The 17,849-nt window shown below is 41.0% G+C and overlaps 1 protein-coding gene across 4 annotated transcripts in view; it reads left to right on the top strand.

Annotated features, from left to right (window-relative positions):
- nckap5l (NCK-associated protein 5-like) overlaps nucleotides 1-17,849 on the top strand; it is an 883,389-nt gene that overhangs the window by 394,868 nt on the left and 470,672 nt on the right. Inside the window, exon 1 of one of the 4 annotated variants that reach the window (XM_073047598.1) lies at nucleotides 6,466-6,589. The exons of the other annotated variants lie outside the window; for them this stretch is intronic. Within the exon in view, the coding sequence (XP_072903699.1) occupies nucleotides 6,498-6,589 (92 nt within the window). The 5' untranslated portion in view covers nucleotides 6,466-6,497. Of the gene's footprint in view, nucleotides 1-6,465; nucleotides 6,590-17,849 lie in introns of those variants that run through there. 4 annotated transcript variants of the gene reach the window in all.

Below are 17,849 nucleotides of genomic sequence, written 5' to 3'. Positions count from 1 at the left end.
TCAGGGATCTGTGCTGGGACCATTGTTGTTTGTTGTCTATATCAATGATCTAGATGATTATGTGGTAAATTGGATCAGCAAGTTTGCTGATAACACTAAGATTGGAGGCGTTGTGGACAGTGAGGAATGCTTTCAAATCTTGCAGAGGGATCTAGACCAACTGGAAAAATGGGCCAGAAAATGGGCAGGTGGAATTTAATGCAGACAAGTGTGAGTTGTTGCATTTTGGAAGGACAAATCAAGGTAGGACATACACAGTAAATGGTAGGGCACTGAGGAGTGCAGAGGAACAAAGGGATCTGGGAGTTCAGATACATAATTCCCTGAAAGTGGCATCACGGGTAGACAGGGTTGTAAAGAGGGCTTTTGGCATCCTGGCATTCATAAATCAAACTATTGAGTATAGGAGTTGGGATGTTATGGTGAGGTTGCAGAAGCCACTGATGAGGCCAAATTTGGAGTATTGTGTGCAGTTCTAGTCACCAGCTAGAGGAAGGATATCAGTAAGATTGAAAGAGTGCAGAGAAGATTTACTAGGATGTTTTCGGGTCTTCAGGAGTTGAGTTACAGGGAAAGATTGAACAGATTAGGACTTTACTCCTTGTAGCGTAGAAGAATGAGGGGAGAATTGATAGATCATTACAAAATTATGAGGGGTATAGACAGAGTAAATGGAGTAGGCTGTTTCCACTTAGATTAGGAGAGATAAATACGAGAGGACATGGCTTTAGGGTGAAAGCAGAAAGGTTTAGGGAGAAGATTAGAAGGAACATCTTCACTGAGAGAGTGGTGGCAGTGAATCCTTTCCCACAGTCTGAGCAGGTGAATGGACTCTCTCCAGTGTGAACTCGCTGATGTACCTTCAGATGAGATGAGTAAGTGAATCCCTTCCCACAGTCTGAGCAGGTGAATGGCCTCTCTCCAATATGAACTCACCGATGTACCTTCCTTTGAAATGACTGAATGAATCCCTTCCTGCATTCTGAGCAGGTGAATGGCCTCTCTCCAGTGTGAACTCGCTGGTGTACCAGTAGGGTGGATGACTTAGTGAATCCCTTCCCACACACTGAGCAGATGAATGGCCTCTCTCCAGTGTGAACTGGCTGCTGAATCTGCAGATCAGATGACCGAGTGAGTCCCTTCCCACAGACTGAGCAGGTAAACGGCCTCTCGCCAGTGTGGAATGAGCTGCCATCTGACGTGGTAAATGCGGGCTCACTCTTAAGTTTTAAGAATAAATTGGATAGATACATGGACGGGAGAGGTCTAGAGGGTTATGGACTGGGTGCAGGTCAATGGGACTAGCGGAATAGAGTTTTGGCACAGACTAGAAGGGCCAAATGGCCTGTTTTCTGTGCTGTAATGTTCTATGGTTCTATGTCCTTACCTGAGAAATTACCTAGGGTTACCAAGAGCCCTCTATTTTTCTGAGCTCCATAGACCTGTCTTAAAAGACCCTATCATATCTGCCTCCATCACCATCACCGGCAGCCTATTCCATGCACTCAGCACTCTCTGCGTAAAAAAACAGTAACAACTACATGCCCCTGACATCCCCTCTGTACCTACTTCCAAGCACCTTAAAATTGTGCCTCTTGTGTTAGCCATCTTCAGTCCTTGGAAAAAGCCTTGGACTATCCACAAGATCAGTGCCTCTCATAACCTTATAGGCCTCAATCAGGGCACCTTTCATCCTCCGTCACTCCAAGGAAAACAGGCCAAGTTCACTCAACCTGTTCTCATAAGTCATGCTCCCCAATCCAGGCAACATTCTTGTAAATCTCCTCTGCACCTTCTATGGTTTTTCCATCCTACCTATAGTGAGGCGACCGGACCTGAGCACAGTACTTCAAGTGGGGTCTGTCCAGCATCCTATATAGCTGCAACATTGCCTCTCAGCTCCTAAACTCAGTCCCGTGATTGATGAAGGCCAATGCATTGTATGCCTTCCTAACCACAGAGTCAACCTGTGCAGCAGCTTTGAGTGTCCTATGGACTCAGAGCCTAAGATCCTTCTGATCCTCCACACTGCCAAGAGTCTTACCATTAATGCTATATCATATTTGACCTACCAAAACGAACCACCTCATCTGGGTTGAACTCCCTTTGCTCTTTTTTGCATCCTATTGATGTCCTTTTGTAACCTCTCACAGCTCTCCACACTATACACAACACCTCCAACCTTTGTGTCATCACAGCAAATTTACTAACCCTACTAATTTAATAGGCTTCCACTCCTCAGCCTAACTGTTCATTTGACATCTGTCTACATTGCCCTGCCTTGCACTGTCCTGGGTCTGATCCATTTTACAAACTGCTGGTCCTTTTACATTTCATAATCCAAAGTGCAACTCTTCACACTTGGCTGGCGATAATTCTGAATTCTTGAGTCAGCACCACACGATATATTTTCAGGGCCCTTTCTGTGCATCCAGGAGCTTGGACTTAAGCCACTTTCACGAGAAAACCCCAGATTTGAGACAAACGTGGTTAATTTGTGCAGCCACACCTCTAGCACACCAGATACCTGATTTCAGCAAAAACCTTTTGTATGGTGCTGTAATAGCTCAAATGTTTTGGCTGTGTTCCACTTCCTTTTGCTGTGAGACTAATATTTAGTTCCTGGAGAGTAAGGAAACCTGATTATGGTGACCTTTCCTTGGCGTTCCTTGAAAGAGTGTTCATTAATCAGCCTGTCTCAGGCCCTACAGGAAGTGAGTTTGGGTTGTGTTAGTCCAGATGCAATAGAGCATTGGCCCACAGAGCAAATCTGCTTTTAATCTCTCCTATTTCCTATATTTTCCCCGGACACGAAAGCAAGCATTTTAGCTCAACAGATCTATGGCCACTCGCAGTGCAATCCCTTTACCCTGTTTATATCCTCTGTCCTTTTCCCTCTCTGTCTGATTCCCTACCACCCATCTACACCTGGGGAAAGTTATAGTAATCAACTTAACCTACCAATCATGCTTTTTAGTCGTGGGTGAAGACCAAGCACCCTGGGCAGACCCAAGACTGGATACAATTTTTAAAGCCCACAGCCAGGAGCTCAGGTCTGAGTCTAGTTTGCACCATGTGACACCTTTTAATACTAAACTGGCATTCTCAGCAAAATGTTCACAAGCTGGCTTTGGTGAGATATGGAAGATTAAGTGTGGACTACAAAAGGCGACCATCCCCACTGCAGTAACTCAGTGTACTGGATTAGTGTCTTTCAACAAAAGATCATTTTGAATGATGTTATTTTATTTAGTGATACTGTGCAGAGTAGGCTCTTCTGGCCCTTCAAACTATGCCACCCCAGTAACCCCGACAACCCCGATTTAACCCTAATCTAATCACAAGATAATTTACAATGACAATTAACATATCCAAATGTCTTTTGATTGTGGGAGAAAGCTGGAGCACCCACAAAAAACCCATGCATTCCACGGGGAGCAGGTACGGAGACTTCTTATAGAAGTGTGGCGGAATTGAACTCTGAACTCTGGAATGCCCCGAGTTGTGATCGCAACAAGCTAACTGCTGCGTTACCTTGGCAACTATATTGTCACAACTAAAATGTTTTGGCTGGGCTCCAATTCTGTGAGACTATTATTTAATTCCTAGAGAGTCAGAAAACTTCATTATGGTGAACTTTCCATGGGGTTCTTTGTGGTTGTAAATAAGATTAATATTATTGGATTGCCTTATGTAGGTAAATGGATACTTCTGAACTGTATAAGTGTTTGATGTTAATGGCAATATGTGACTATGTAAGTGTGTCCTTGAGGTTCATTTTCTTGTGGGCATTTACAGGAAAAATAGTGAAAAACAATGGAATATATGAAAAACCTTTCATTAACAGAAGGTGAACTGTGCAAATAAAAAATACTGAGAATGTAAGTTATACAAAGTCCTTGAAAGTGAAGTCTGTAGGTGGTAGAATCAGTTCAGAGTTGTGCTGCATGAAGTTATCCATGCTGGTTCAGGAATCTGCTGATTGAGGGTAATATCTGATCCTGAATTTGGTGGCTTCAGTACTTCCGGTCTGATTTTACTGGCATGAGGAGAGCATGGCCTTGGATGGCGGTGTCTTTGTTGATGGTGTCTGTTTTCCTGTGCCAACGCTCTATGTAAATGTACATACTCAGTGTTGGGAAGGGCTTTCCCTCTGAAGGACTGGGCTTTATCCATCATTTTCTGTAGACTCTTCAATTCCTGGCCATGTTAGGATACCTCCACTGTGAATCTATAGAATTTCGTCAAAGTTTTTGCTGACATGCTGAATCTACGCAAACTTTACAGACATTGTTGTATCACTGTCGTGTTGGCACTGATGTGATAATCCCGGGACAGATCCTCTGATAAAATAATGCTTAGCAATTTAAAGTTACTAACCCGCTTCACATCCAATCCCCTGATGAGGCTCATGGAAGTCCATCTTCTTCCTTCTGTAGTTGATAATCAGCTTTTCTGCTGATCTTGAGTGAGTTTGTTGTGTACTATTCAACCAAATTTCCACTCTCTCTTCTATATATTTATTCCTTTACACCTTCCGATGGATGATCTTCAGGATGATCTTCTCCAGATTATAATTTAAGTAAATCTCTGACCACAATCCAATCATTTGGAAATCCTGACAGCTCAGCAATGGGCTCACCAGAGGATATTTTCAGTATTAACTCACCTGGATCATGATTTTGGACTCCCCCTGCACTTCCAAGTCTGAGGTTTCTGCTCTCACGTCCACCTTATTCCCGTGCGACTGGCACTCCGTTTCACTCTCGCTCACTGAGACTTGAGTTCCCACGCTCCCTTCCCACTCACCGCGAGGCAGGTTCCAACATTCCACAGCCACCTGCAGGCACCCTAGTTCCCAAAATCTCATTCCATTGACTGCCCTCTCTTTAAACCTAATGGGTTCAATGAAAAGCTGCCGTGTAACATCTTGTAAAAATGTAAATTCAAACTGTACTGGAGTATTACAATACATCATCTGAGAGACTGGAAAATCCTCGAGTCCAGCACCACCAAAGTCCCGGGCATGTCAAATTAATTGAGTTTCCCTGTAAATGACATGCAGAAATTGTGAAAACAGAATGTTATATTCATGGGTTAAATTACATAGATTGAGAGCAAAAGTAAGCAACAGTTTTCCAGACTTTTCCAATTACGGGAAAAAGAGGGACAACTTTTTTGACCACTGCTTTCTCATGCTCCAGAAACAGGCAAGTTTTTAAAATTTATGTGTTCATACAATAACTATATCTAAATAGTAAAGCTTTGTAAGAAAGTTACATAATATTTCTTTAGGTTATACTGCTCAGAAAGTATCTGAAATTTCCAAGTACAAATAAGTAAATAAAATTTGAAATGCGAATCCAGAGCAACACAGACAAAATGCTGGAGGAACTCAGCAGGTCAGGCAGCATCTGTGGAAGTGAATAAATGGTCGACGTTCTGGCCGAGACCTTCCTTCAGGCTGGAACGGAAGGGGGAAGATGCCAAAATAAAAAGGTGGGGAAGGGGAAGAAGGTCAGCTAAAAGCTGATAGGTGAAGCCAGGTGGGTGGAAAAGGTCAGGGGTTGTTGAAGAAGGAACCTAATGGGAGTGGAGAGTGGACCATAGGAGAAGGGGAAGGAGGAGGGGATCCAGGTGCAAGTGACAGGTGAGAAGAGGTAAGAGGCCAGAGTGGGGAATAGAAGAAGAGGGGACTGGGAAGGAATATTAAATAAAATTAGAAAGCCTTTCAGTCTGTTGATGCTTTAAAGATCTTTATATTTTCTTCCATGCAATTATTGTATGTGTTTTAAAACATAATTTGGTTGTCTATAATGGTTATTGACCAGTACAATGGAGATTTCTGTTAAAGCAATGTCTGATTAAAATCATTTCTCTTTCTGTGTCTTGCTTCCTTAAATTCATGTAGGGTTCATTGCTTGAATTTTGTTTTGCTTTGAGTCATGTTCTGAATCCCATGGAACAAATTTTGGTTTCCTGATTTGATTATATGTTAATTTTATTTTTATCATTTGTAGCATTATTAGCAAAATGGCATTTGCAGGAGATTATTTACCAGAAACGAAGGGAGGGTCCTCTTTCCTCGTCACATGAGTAACTTTCCCATTTTAGACAGGGCTCTGGGTTTGAGCGACTAGTTAGTTGGCAGTGGATTAAAGAAAGATTCTGTCTACATCATGATGTAGGTCATATGTTTGCAAATGTGTGGCGAGAAAGAAAACTCCTTTCCACTAAAAGTGCAAAAATACCATATGCTATAAAGCTGGAAGCAATCTGTCATACAAGAATGAAGGGGGAAGCTTATCCCTTACGTTCTGCATAGGACTAAAATTTATGAGTAATGAAGGCTCCGTGTGGACTAATTCAGAGTTGCACAGTATGAGACCAGTCTCATGCACTTTTTTTTTCTCGGTTTGAAAAAAAAGCAGGTCAGTTCTTGTGCAGCTTTTGTAAGAAGTCACTTGTACCAGTCAGTGAAGGAGACTTTTCTGACAATGTCTCAGAATCTACATAAAAAGACAGTGTCACTGATTTTCCTCACAGAAGAGCATGACTTTAGGCCGAAGCTGAGGGAGTCCATTTGCAGGTAGTAAGAAATTTCTAGTGGAAACTTCAATGGTTACGTTTGTGAGAGAAAAGGATTCTAAATAGGGGAAATGAGATGTCTGTCTTTGACTTTTCTATGATTACTAAATGCTTTGTATTTCTGTATTGAAAAGCTGTCAGCATCCACAGAGTTTATACTCAACATTTGCAAGATTTTTTTCTTTTTTAAATTAAGAGTTCTCAGATTGTTGCTTTAGTAAAATTGAACTGGAGTTCAAATGTATAGATTGTATTTATTCTTGCAGAAGTGCGTAAATACTGTTGTTTACTAACGTGAAGGAAGCATTGAAATACAGTGCCAGGAAAAATGTGATGCATGTGGTTTCCTTAATTAATGGGACAAATTGAATTTTATTATCAGTTTAATAGCAGTTTGTCCGAGAAGACATGTTTGTCCTCCATGCTTGTGATTTTTAATTTGAACTTCCGGCTTCTATGGGGAGCAATGCTTTTTATGTCAGACATGTTTCAATTCACTTATAACTTATGTTTTGTACCAGGTTACATGCCAATACACAAAACATGTTGTAACAATGTGCTAAAATCATATGTGTTTTATCTTTCCCATTCTGTTCAATAGCTTCAAAATAGTTATCATGTTTACTTCCTGTTTCCACAGTAACTGAATGAAGGCAGCTTGCAGTTGTATAATGAAGTCTGGTGGTAGTTTGCAATCTGAAGTTATATTCCCAAAAATTACACTCAAGTTGTGATTGGGTACTTAAAGTCATTCATTTCACAACCCTTACAGATGGTTTTAAAGGTGTAAATATCTTGTAACAGACATGATTTTAATTGAAGAATCAAGCCCCCAATTACTCAGTTTCTACATAAGTGAGTTTTCAAATTCTGATTTTTCTTGAGAGTTCTGATTACCCTGGCAACATTTGGATAAGTACTTTGACACTTTCATTGGTCTGTGAACAATGCTCACGTACACTCAGTGGAACCTTATTAGTTATCTCCTGTACTAATATCCACAGATTTGCCAATCACTGGATGCTTTTCATTTTTCACACCGTTCTCTGTAAACTCCAGAACCTGTTGTGCATGAAAATCCTAGGAGATCAGCAGTTTCTGGGAATCAGATTTATTTTCACCAGTATATATGGTGAAGTTTGTTAACTTTGCATTGGGGTGGTTTGATTAAGCACCCCGTCTTGCACCAACAATCATTCCATGGTCGAAGTCACTTGGATCACATTTCTTCCCCATTCTGATGCTTGGTCTGAATGGCAACTCAAAGGACCAATTTAATGTCAGAAAAATGTATACAGTAAACATCCTGAAATGCTTTTTCTTTGCAAACATCCACGAAAACAGAAGTGCCCAAAAGAATGAATGACAGTTAAACGTAAGAACACCAAAGTTCCCCCCTCCACAGTTCCCCTCCCTCCTGCGCTTAAGTGGCAGCGAGCAACAGTCCCCCCCCCCCCCACTGGCAAAAAAGGCAAGCATTGGTACTGCCACTGAGCACTCAAGTGTGAGCGAAGCAACAGCAAAGACACAGACTTGCAGTGACCCCAAAGACTTTGCGTTTCACCCAGCATTCGACATACCACAGGTTTTCTCTCTCCTTAATAAGGGGAAAGGAGTTGTTTCCATTTTCCCAGTGAGCGGGGAGACATAACAAAAAACTCGCTGGTTTACGATGTTAAAAGCTCGTTACATCGCTTTTTCTGAGCTCTGTTCCTAAAGATCGCAAAGGTCCCGGGTCTTTGGTCACAGAGCAGTAGATTTTCCAACTTTCCTGATGACGCACTGGTCTCCTGCTGTGACACTGACTCTCGATCCACCCATCTCCAGAGCCCCGCGATCTTAGGCTTCCGGATCCGAGCCGGACTCTCAGGCTGAACAATGGTCAGTCATGAAACTCCGAGAACGGGCCCATCCTGCAAAGAACTGAAGTCAGTGTGTAACTCCAGGTCAGGGTTTTCAAAAGAACCCTGAAAGAGGAAAAAAATAAAGGTATTAAAGATGGAAATAGAGCTGTTTCCGAAGTTGCAAGCAAAGGAGTTGCCGTTTAGTGCCATCTTAACTTCACTCTGCCTGCTCTTGAACATTGATGCCTCCACGTTATCGGTTGATTAGATATTTGCATGAATGTGCAGGTGTGCCACTGAGTGCATGCCCATGATTCAGAAGGAAGCACTGGATAGCAATTAGGAGCAGCATTTTACATCTTCTAACTTAATGCATTTACTGGGACCAAAAGCCATCAATTTGAGATCAACCAAAACCACACAGTTTAGCCATAAATTTCTGCTTGTTCTCTTAAAACAGATGCAGAAGCTTTTGAGCTTCGAATAAGTACCTGAATTAATGCATTCTTCAGGTCACAACACAGCATTACCATTCTTAGAGCTGATCAAGGACATATTCTTAATGACAGATATGATGCACAAAGTTAATTAAAGCTGGGCAGGGTTATTGCAAAGTTTTGGCAGGATATTACAGTTCCTCGAAAGCTCGGTGAATGTGTATGAGTTTTACTTGGGATGTTGGCGTATAAGTTAGAGCTCATCAGTGGCTGGAGGGCAGCCTTCCACAAGTTGTTAAGCCAAGGCTGCCAGACGGTGAGAGTTCAGCATATATAATTTCCCAGATAATCTAAGAGATGGAACAGAGAAGAGTTAAATTTTTGCCTTTGCTCGGGCGTGCCATTATTTATTAATTTACTGACGTACAGCACAGAATAGTCCCCCTGGCCTTTGAGCTGCACTGTTCAGCAATTCCTGATTTAATCCTAGCCTAATTGCAGAACAATTTACAATGACCAATTAACCTACCAACCAGTATGTCTTTGGACTGTGGAAGGAAACCACGTTTTCACGGGGAGAACGTACAAACTCTTCAGAGGCAGCAGCAGGAATTGAAACTGGATGGCCTGTACTGTAAAATATTCTGCTAACCATTACGCTACTGTGTCACTCAATTACATTTAGTGGAGATCACGGAGGAAATAAGTTTGACAGCTGGAAAGAGAGGCTGTGGTATCTGGGGATAATGAGAACTTTTTGAGGATGATTGAATAATAGGGGTTGTTATTGAAGATAGTTTATGGATGAGTGATGGAAAAATAATTCAGAGAAAGGACATGGGGAGAGTTTGGGATGCGTGATATTGGAGATTTTTGGTGAGAGGATCAGAAGGAGAGGATGAGAGACAAGAGGATAGTTAGCAGGACAATTGGGATGCCAATGAATGTTGGCAATAAAGTGGGTCAATGTCATGAGCTTAATCACTAACAAAAGGAAATTATATCAGCTGTCTGGAAGAAATGGGAAACTGTTAGTCATGTCAATAAATGTTGCACACATTGCCTGTGCCTGGTGGTCGGTGTGCAAGATGTACATCATTGTCCCAGAGGCTCCCCAGAGTGTTTCTTTCCAAAAAATCTTGGTTTAGTCCTAGAAATTCTTTACATTGCACATTAAAACTTCTAGATTATTGTTCTTAACTCTTAATCTTGTTGATCCAATAAAGTTGAAGGCAATAACTTGCAAGTTTAATTATTTGTCTCTTTTAAAAGCGAAATCTCTTTTTTTTGCAAGTATTTCTTAACTTTCCCTTTTCTCTCTGTATGCCATCAGCATACCAGTCAAGTGCTGAATCTTACAAAACTCCATCTGTGTTGGCTATGTATTATTTTTAATTTTGCCTAACTTTCTTCATTAAACCAACATCTATTTTACTGCAACACACACAAAATGCTGGTGGAACACAGCAGGCCAGGCAGCATCTATAGGGAGAAGTGCTGTCGACGTTTCGGGCCGAGACCCTTCGTCAGGACTCCTATTTTACTGATCTTCTACATTTCATTCATTGGGTTAACTAGTCATGGCTGTGCTTCCATCCAGTTCCCTAACAAGTATTTACTGATTATCTCATTGGCTGTTTTTGTTGGGGTTTTTAAGATTATTATCAGGATTCACTTGACCAGTTCACACAAACAAACTCAGAGTTACTCAAGTCAGCTGAGCTTTATTTGGACAGCCACCTCCTTGTCAGCCATCATTAATAACTCTGGCAGGCTTCTTTTAGAGGCCGTTGAGGGCCAAGTATGGTCAAAGTATGGTCATAGGCACCCAGAGAAATGCACAAACCACTTGTATGCAGATGCCAGTTTTCTTCCCCAGTTTGTCTGAAGAACACAGTTTGGTAGCATCAAAACTAAGCTTATCTATTGACTTGTGAGCAAGTGTGCTCTCTCAGTGGTTGCTCAATTATGATTTTTTTTAAACATTTGGTGGTCTATATTTTCAATGCCCCTGTTGCTGATGAATATTTTGGTTTGGACACTAATATCCTCCACAGATCTTGCCATAAAGCATCAGCTGGGACAAATATTTGGAAAAAAATCCATTAAGAAGAAATGCAATATGAAGTTGTCAGTGCTCCTTATCTAAATTCTGAATATGATGTTTAACCTTTACTTTAAGTTGAAAGCTTAAGTTTGAAATAAAAGGAAATTGATTGGAAACTTTGCTTAAAAATTGAAGGTTAAGCAAATTAACTGTTCCAGAAAATGCTAAGAGATTAGAGAATGTTTTATTCTTAGAGTTATGTAGAAATGTAGCTATTTCCTCAGATTTACAGTAATGTGCAAAACTCCTGGGCATGTACATATAGCTGGGGTGCCTGAGACTCTTGCATAGTACACTAGTACTTTTACATCTTGCACTGTACTGCTGCCACAAAAACACAAATATAATGACATATGTGAGTGATGATACACCTGATTCTGACATGGGTCTCTATTGTGGACTGAGAGTGGAAAGGGGGCAGGGAGAGGGGAATCTTATTTGGGGAGAAAAAGGGAAGAGAGCAGGAACCAGAAGAGAGCCATTCCGTAATGATCAATAAATCAATTTGGACTTTGCTTGGTGTCTTTGGGCAGGATTTGTCTGCACCTGTGCCACGCCGACAACCCCCCCCCCCCCCACAACCTCTGGCATTCCTCCTTTGCCACTTCTCCTGCTCTCCAGCCCTCTGCTACAGAATCCCTCCTCGTTCATCAGTATCTGTTTTGAAGCATGCCATGTAGTAACTCAATGTAATGATGTTGATTGAAACTGACGGTTCCTGGGACAAAGTGATTCAGCAGCAGCATTCACAGAATGAATCAATTAAATAAAGATATGAACTACCAGGCCATTACAGTATTTTACATTTTGCAAGTGTACACTTCAATATATGGTGAAAGGGAGCTGTATCGACAGACAATGCCATTAGAGTTTTTCATCCTGGTCTTCGGTCAGCTTAATCGATGATGACTTTATCAATATTTCAGAAGTGTTATATTTTATATGATGTAGGCTGAGTTTTTTCAGATGAGCAATAATTATTGATCAAAGAATTCTGAGCGTACTGTATTTTGAGTTTTTCCAATTAGATTTAAATTTAATTGCCATTTTGGCTATTTTACAGAAATAAAATACTTTGTCATATTTTGTGTTTTATTGTTTTCAAGTTTTATGGACTGTATATTCCACTACATGTGAGAAATAGTTTTCAGGCAGCACATCAAGTCTTGAAGTTAATGTAAAGAGAGTGGAGTGGCTGCCCCATAGCACAGGGCTCAAGTCATTTTAGAGTCATAGAAAAGTGCCACTCAGAAACAGGCTCTTTGGCCCATTTAGTCCAGGCTGAACCTTTTAAACTGCCATTGACCTACTCCTGGACTGGAGCCCTTCATACCTCTACCATCCATGCACCTATCCATACTTCTTATAAACATCGAAATTGAGCTTGCATGCACCACTGGTGCGGGCAGCTCATTCTACGCTCTCATGACCCTTTGAGTGAAGAAATTTCCCCTAAACTTTTCACCTTTCACCCTGTGCACATTATCTCTAGTTGTAGTCCCACCCAACCCAAGTGGGAAAAGACTGCTTGTATTTACCCTATCTATACCCCTCCATAATCTTGTATACCTCAATGCAATCTCCCATCAATCTTCAATGTTTTGAGAGTCAGGCTTCAGTTGCTTGCTGGCAATGAGTTGTGGGTAGTAAGGGTAGAGTTGGGAGGGGAGTGGGGGAGCTTCCTTGACCCTTTGATGAGGGCTCATGGTGATCCTTTTAAGGGCAGTTGATCTGGTCGTTCAGAACGTGATCTTGCTGGGTGGAATGTGCAGTTCACCTGCTCCATCCTCTTCTCACAGATTGAAATGTTATAACCGGAGTAAAGCTATGAAGTTTGCTGAAAGAAGTGGTGTGGGACTCCACTACTTATATTGGCAACAGAGATTTGAGGAGTAGGCCAAACATGGTGAGAGGTAACTGGTTAACTGGTTTGTGATCCTTCCACCCAAATAGAAAATTGCGAATAAGCTGTGCAGTTGAAATTCAAATTTAAGTTTAATCGTCATTCGGCCATACACGAATACCCATGATACTGCCAAATGAAGCAGCCTTACTCCAGGGCCAACAATCATACATATCACAAAATACACTTAAGGTAGCAATTAACATATAGTCAGACAAAATATACCATAACTGTTGATACCTCCCTCCGGTGAAAAAAAATCTTGTGTTCCCCCCCACCCCCTGCTGCTTCTATTTCCCACTTTGGCCCTTACCTCTTCTCACCTGCCTATCACATCCCCCTGGATCACCTCCTCCCCTTTCTCCAATGGTTCACTATCCTCTCTGATTAGATTCCTTCTTCTCCAGCCCTTTAACTTCCCTACCCACCTGTCTTCACCTATCACCTTTTAGCTAGCCTTTTTCCCCCTTCTCCCTCCTTTTTATTCTGGCATCTTGCCCCTTCCTTTCCAGTCTTGAAGAAGGATTGTGGCCTGAAATTATGGCTATTTGTTCATTTCCATAAATGCTGTCTGAACTGCTGACTTCCTCCAACATTTTTTGTGTGTTGCACTGGATTTCCAACATCTGCAGAATCTTTTGTGTTTACACAAATATATGTCCTAAGTCCCTGAATATCAAGTCCTGTTGCATAATGCATTGGGCTTCCCATACCTTTTTTTAACATCTGACATGTGCTCTTGCTCAAGGATTTGAGTGCCACAGTAGTGTAGCAGTTAGTGAAGTGCTATTGCAGTCAGAGAGTGGAGTTCAGTCCCAGTGTCCTATGTAAGGAATCAGTCCCAAGACCTCCGAGGTAGGTTAATTGGTCAATGTAAAGCATTCTGTGATTAGATTAGGTTAAATTGGGGTTGTGGGGATGTCTGGGGCAGCATAGCTCGAAGGGCCAAGGGGCTTACTCCATGCTGTATTGATAAAATAAATAAATTTACTTGCGAATGTCACTGGACATAATTTCCCTTACTCTCGACTAGTTGAAAATTGAATTGGAGGAAATTCAGAGCAACCAACATATTGATGTCTGCTGCGAAGAGCAATAGAAATTCAGATCAATTGCTCCCGATCTCTGTCTGCACCCAGCCAGCCTGGTTTGTTCAGATTTGTGCAATCCAACTCAATGTCTATCTGAAGCACTGGTGCCTTTTGTTTCAGTTACACAAAAATCACTTGCACAATTCCAAAAAAACTGTAGTAGAATATCAAATTAACCAGGAATAGATCAATTTCCACACATTTTTGTGAGGCTGAGTGCACATTAGTAAATTTACCTCCTCATTTTACAACAGGTTTTTCATTCATCCAAGTACTTTTACCTCAGTATAAACCAAACCTTGAGCAAAAGTGGTGTAAACATTAGTACAGCTAGGAAAATAGTTCTGTGGCAAGTTTACAATGTCATTTGTCTGAGAAATGGCTATATTTATTTACCCTGAAAACAATCAGGTCTTACAAATACTATTCCCTTGGAAACAGTGCTATTGAAAGAACCAATACATAAAATTCATTCTTTGACCTTGGTGAGGACTGTGATCTCCTTCTATAAATATAAACGTGTGTGCGTGTGCGCGCACACATGCAGGGACTGCTCTGCACATGTGCACTGTCTTCCTGACATTATCATTTCAAGCTGCAGATGTTGGTTTCCGCCACATCTCATCAGTTCCTGCGTGCTACTGCATTAGCTACAGTTGATCATAATCATTTTTAAGAAGAAGAAATCCTGTCCAGTTTTCTACAGCCGTAGGACCAGACAGTACTTATATGGGAGTTTGCTGACTTGGCAAACGTTCCCCAAAATACACTCACATTCTTACAGAGATCTCCTTGGCAACCTTCAGTGAGGAATGCCTAACTTTCAAGCGATTGTTCAATAGATTCCTGCAAAGGAAGCTTCTTTGAACAATGGGAGATTGAGCAGAAGTCCATGGAGGTGCTGGATTGCTGATGGCAATAATTCTTTCAAAGAGGAAGTACAGGAATACTGGGCTGAATGGTCTCCTCCAGTATTGTTTGATTCCAAGATAAAAGGAAGTACACACAAGCACTTACTATAGAAAACATTATCCTTGCTTAAGAACATCTTCCCTAACGTGCTTGGTATTAAAAGGGAGTTCATATCGATCTTCCATTCGACGATATTTATAAAATGTGGGCTCTGGTCTTTGCTTGATGGTAAATGATATAATGTGTTCATCCCCTTTGACTGTAAATGGATACATACAAATGCATTCAATTATACTAAAAATTACAGCAAAGGTGTATCGTGTTGCTCCAGCCATTATCGTATGCGTGAGCTTTGACTGGCTAACTGTACTTGACAAGTTTTGCATTCGAGGCTCCTTATATCTCTTCTACACAATTGAAAGCCAGGGATGAATTTGCTGGATTTATGAAATCTGACAAAATGATAAGTTATCCATGCTTACAATTGGCAACATCTAAAAGCCATGGATCATTTATTATTTCAGTCACTGTTTCCAGTCTATGAACATCTGAATGCCAGGACCAACAGGCTATGGGACAGCTTCTTTCTACAAGCCATTAGACATAAATTCACATGTCTGCACATTGCGACGGAGTCATCAGGCAAAGATTTTTACACCCTCACTTTGTTGGATGTATGTAAGATTTAAATAAATTCAATCTGAATTCTTGTATCTTTAGGCAAGGAATTTTAGTAAAGAAGAACTCAGTGATTATTAACAAAGGTATAATCGAAAAACATAAATCTTTGGAAAAGTCACTTTCTTAGCTCCAGCCAACCGTGCTTTCTAGGGTGAGGGCCTTTTACACATGTTTGGCAATACTTTCTCTACAGTGCATCTGCTTTGGTACTAGATTGACAACCAAAGACAATCAGAATCTGAATTTTTTCTATTAGCCGATTACAAGGAATCTAGAGTTCATCGCCATTTTTCCAGTCACAGGTGTCAGTGGTAAATGGTGTGAGCAAATCTCTGGCATGTTATACTCATCCTCCTACTTCATATTGAAATTTTGAAAAAGAACAGGTCCAGAATCAATAGTTCCTGCCCGAAATTCTGCTTGATTACAATTCTTCATTGTGCTTTTATTGAAAACTCTTGCATTTACCTAGTCACTTCACATTTTCTGAAAGACACCTTTACTAATATACTATCTCATATGGTTAAGAGCCATTGACTCTAACCAATTCTTATAGATCTACCACCCAATGCATCCTATCCCAATGCATGCCAGCTTTGTTATGGCATCTGCTCTGCCCGACACCATAAGAAACTTCACTGTGGATATTGAATGGATTAGTACTTCAGATAAACCAGCCTCCCTCCATGCAGCTAACATAGTCAAAGATGCACGCCACTACCCCTGACAATCATCTTCCCCAACACCCCCTCATCTAATCAGGCAGAAGGTACAAAGCAACAAACACAAAACACTGGAGGCACTGGGCAGGCCAGGCAGCATCTATGGAAACGAATAATCAGTTGATGTTTCAGCCTGAGAACATTCTTCAGGACTGGAAAGAAGGGAAAAATGAAACCTGAAAGTACACACCAGGCAGGCTCAAGAATACCTTCTACTTACTATTCCATGTAAAACTATTGAACAGACCTCTCTCTCATATGAGAAGATGGACTCTTGACTTCATAATCTACCTCATCATGGCTCCCAGCTGCACTGCATTTTCTCTGTAACTATAAAACTATATATGCATTGTATTATTGTTACCTCAATGTAACATTGTGCTAAAAAGATCTGTACAGATGACATACGAAACAAAGCTTTTCACTGATCTCAGTCCATACAAAAGTAAGAAACCATTTTATGAACTTAGTGGCACTAGCCATGGAAACAGGCTCATGTGCTATGTTGTATGACATGGGTGATCATGTTCTTATAACCATGATTATTCTTGGCAAATTTTTCTACAGAAGTGGTTTGCCTTTGCCTTCTGGACAGTGTGTGTACAAGATGGGTGACCACAACCTTTATCAATGCTTCAGAGATTGTCTACCTGACATCAGTGGTCCCATAACCAGGAATTGTGATATCCACCAGCTGCTCAAATGACCTTACCACCTGCTCTCATGTCTTCATGTGACCCTGATCAAAGAGCTAAGCAGGTGCTACACCTTGCCCAAGGGTGACCTGCAGTCTAGCAGAGGAAAGGAGCACTTGGCACCTCCTTTGGTAGAGACGTATCTCCACTCTGCCACCCAAGACGTCCAGTACTTACCCTGTATCCAATTATCAGCCAGACTTTCCCCACCTGAAACCTCTTCCATCTTGATCGCCACCTCATTGCGGAAACATCCATCAACTTTTCCATGAATAGAACATTCATAAGTTGCTCAATGTTGGATGCTTTCAGCTTAGTAAGAATTACAAAGCAACTCTTGTGTGTTTTGTGCCAATAGAAGTTTCCAAGCTAACTTTAAGTGAACCATCCAAGAAATGGGAACGGAGTGTAAATGGCAACAAGATGTAAATTGCACCATGTGAAGAAAACAATTGAATAACTATTTGGAGTATGTCGTTTCAAGTAGTCAAGATGTTAATTGTTAACTGGAAAAGTACTAACATGATGAGGAGAACTACACTTTGAACATGGCTTATGTCATTAAGAATAATACAATGGAAATAGTCAATATAAACACAAAGAACTGTTCATTTTTGAATGCTTGTAGACTTTCCATTTAATTGCTTATTGCAGTATGAAAAGGATATCACCAATATTTAAAATCATTTTGCTAGAGTGATTTTGGTGTATTTTGTCTGATTTATGGAGGAAAAATATTTACTGCACAATAAGTACTTTAAAAGAAAAATGTATGAACAGAAACATGCTGAATTGTATTCCACACCAATGTTCCTGCAGTTCCATTGGAACTCTCGGCACTACTTGGTGTAAATGTCAGCAAGTTTGTA

The sequence above is a fragment of the Hemitrygon akajei genome, chromosome 5 (assembly GCF_048418815.1).
Source record: "Hemitrygon akajei chromosome 5, sHemAka1.3, whole genome shotgun sequence".
NCBI classification, from domain to species: domain Eukaryota; kingdom Metazoa; phylum Chordata; class Chondrichthyes; order Myliobatiformes; family Dasyatidae; genus Hemitrygon; species Hemitrygon akajei.
The sequence above is the reverse complement of the archived record's forward strand: the minus strand, read 5'-3'. Positions and strand labels throughout refer to the sequence as shown.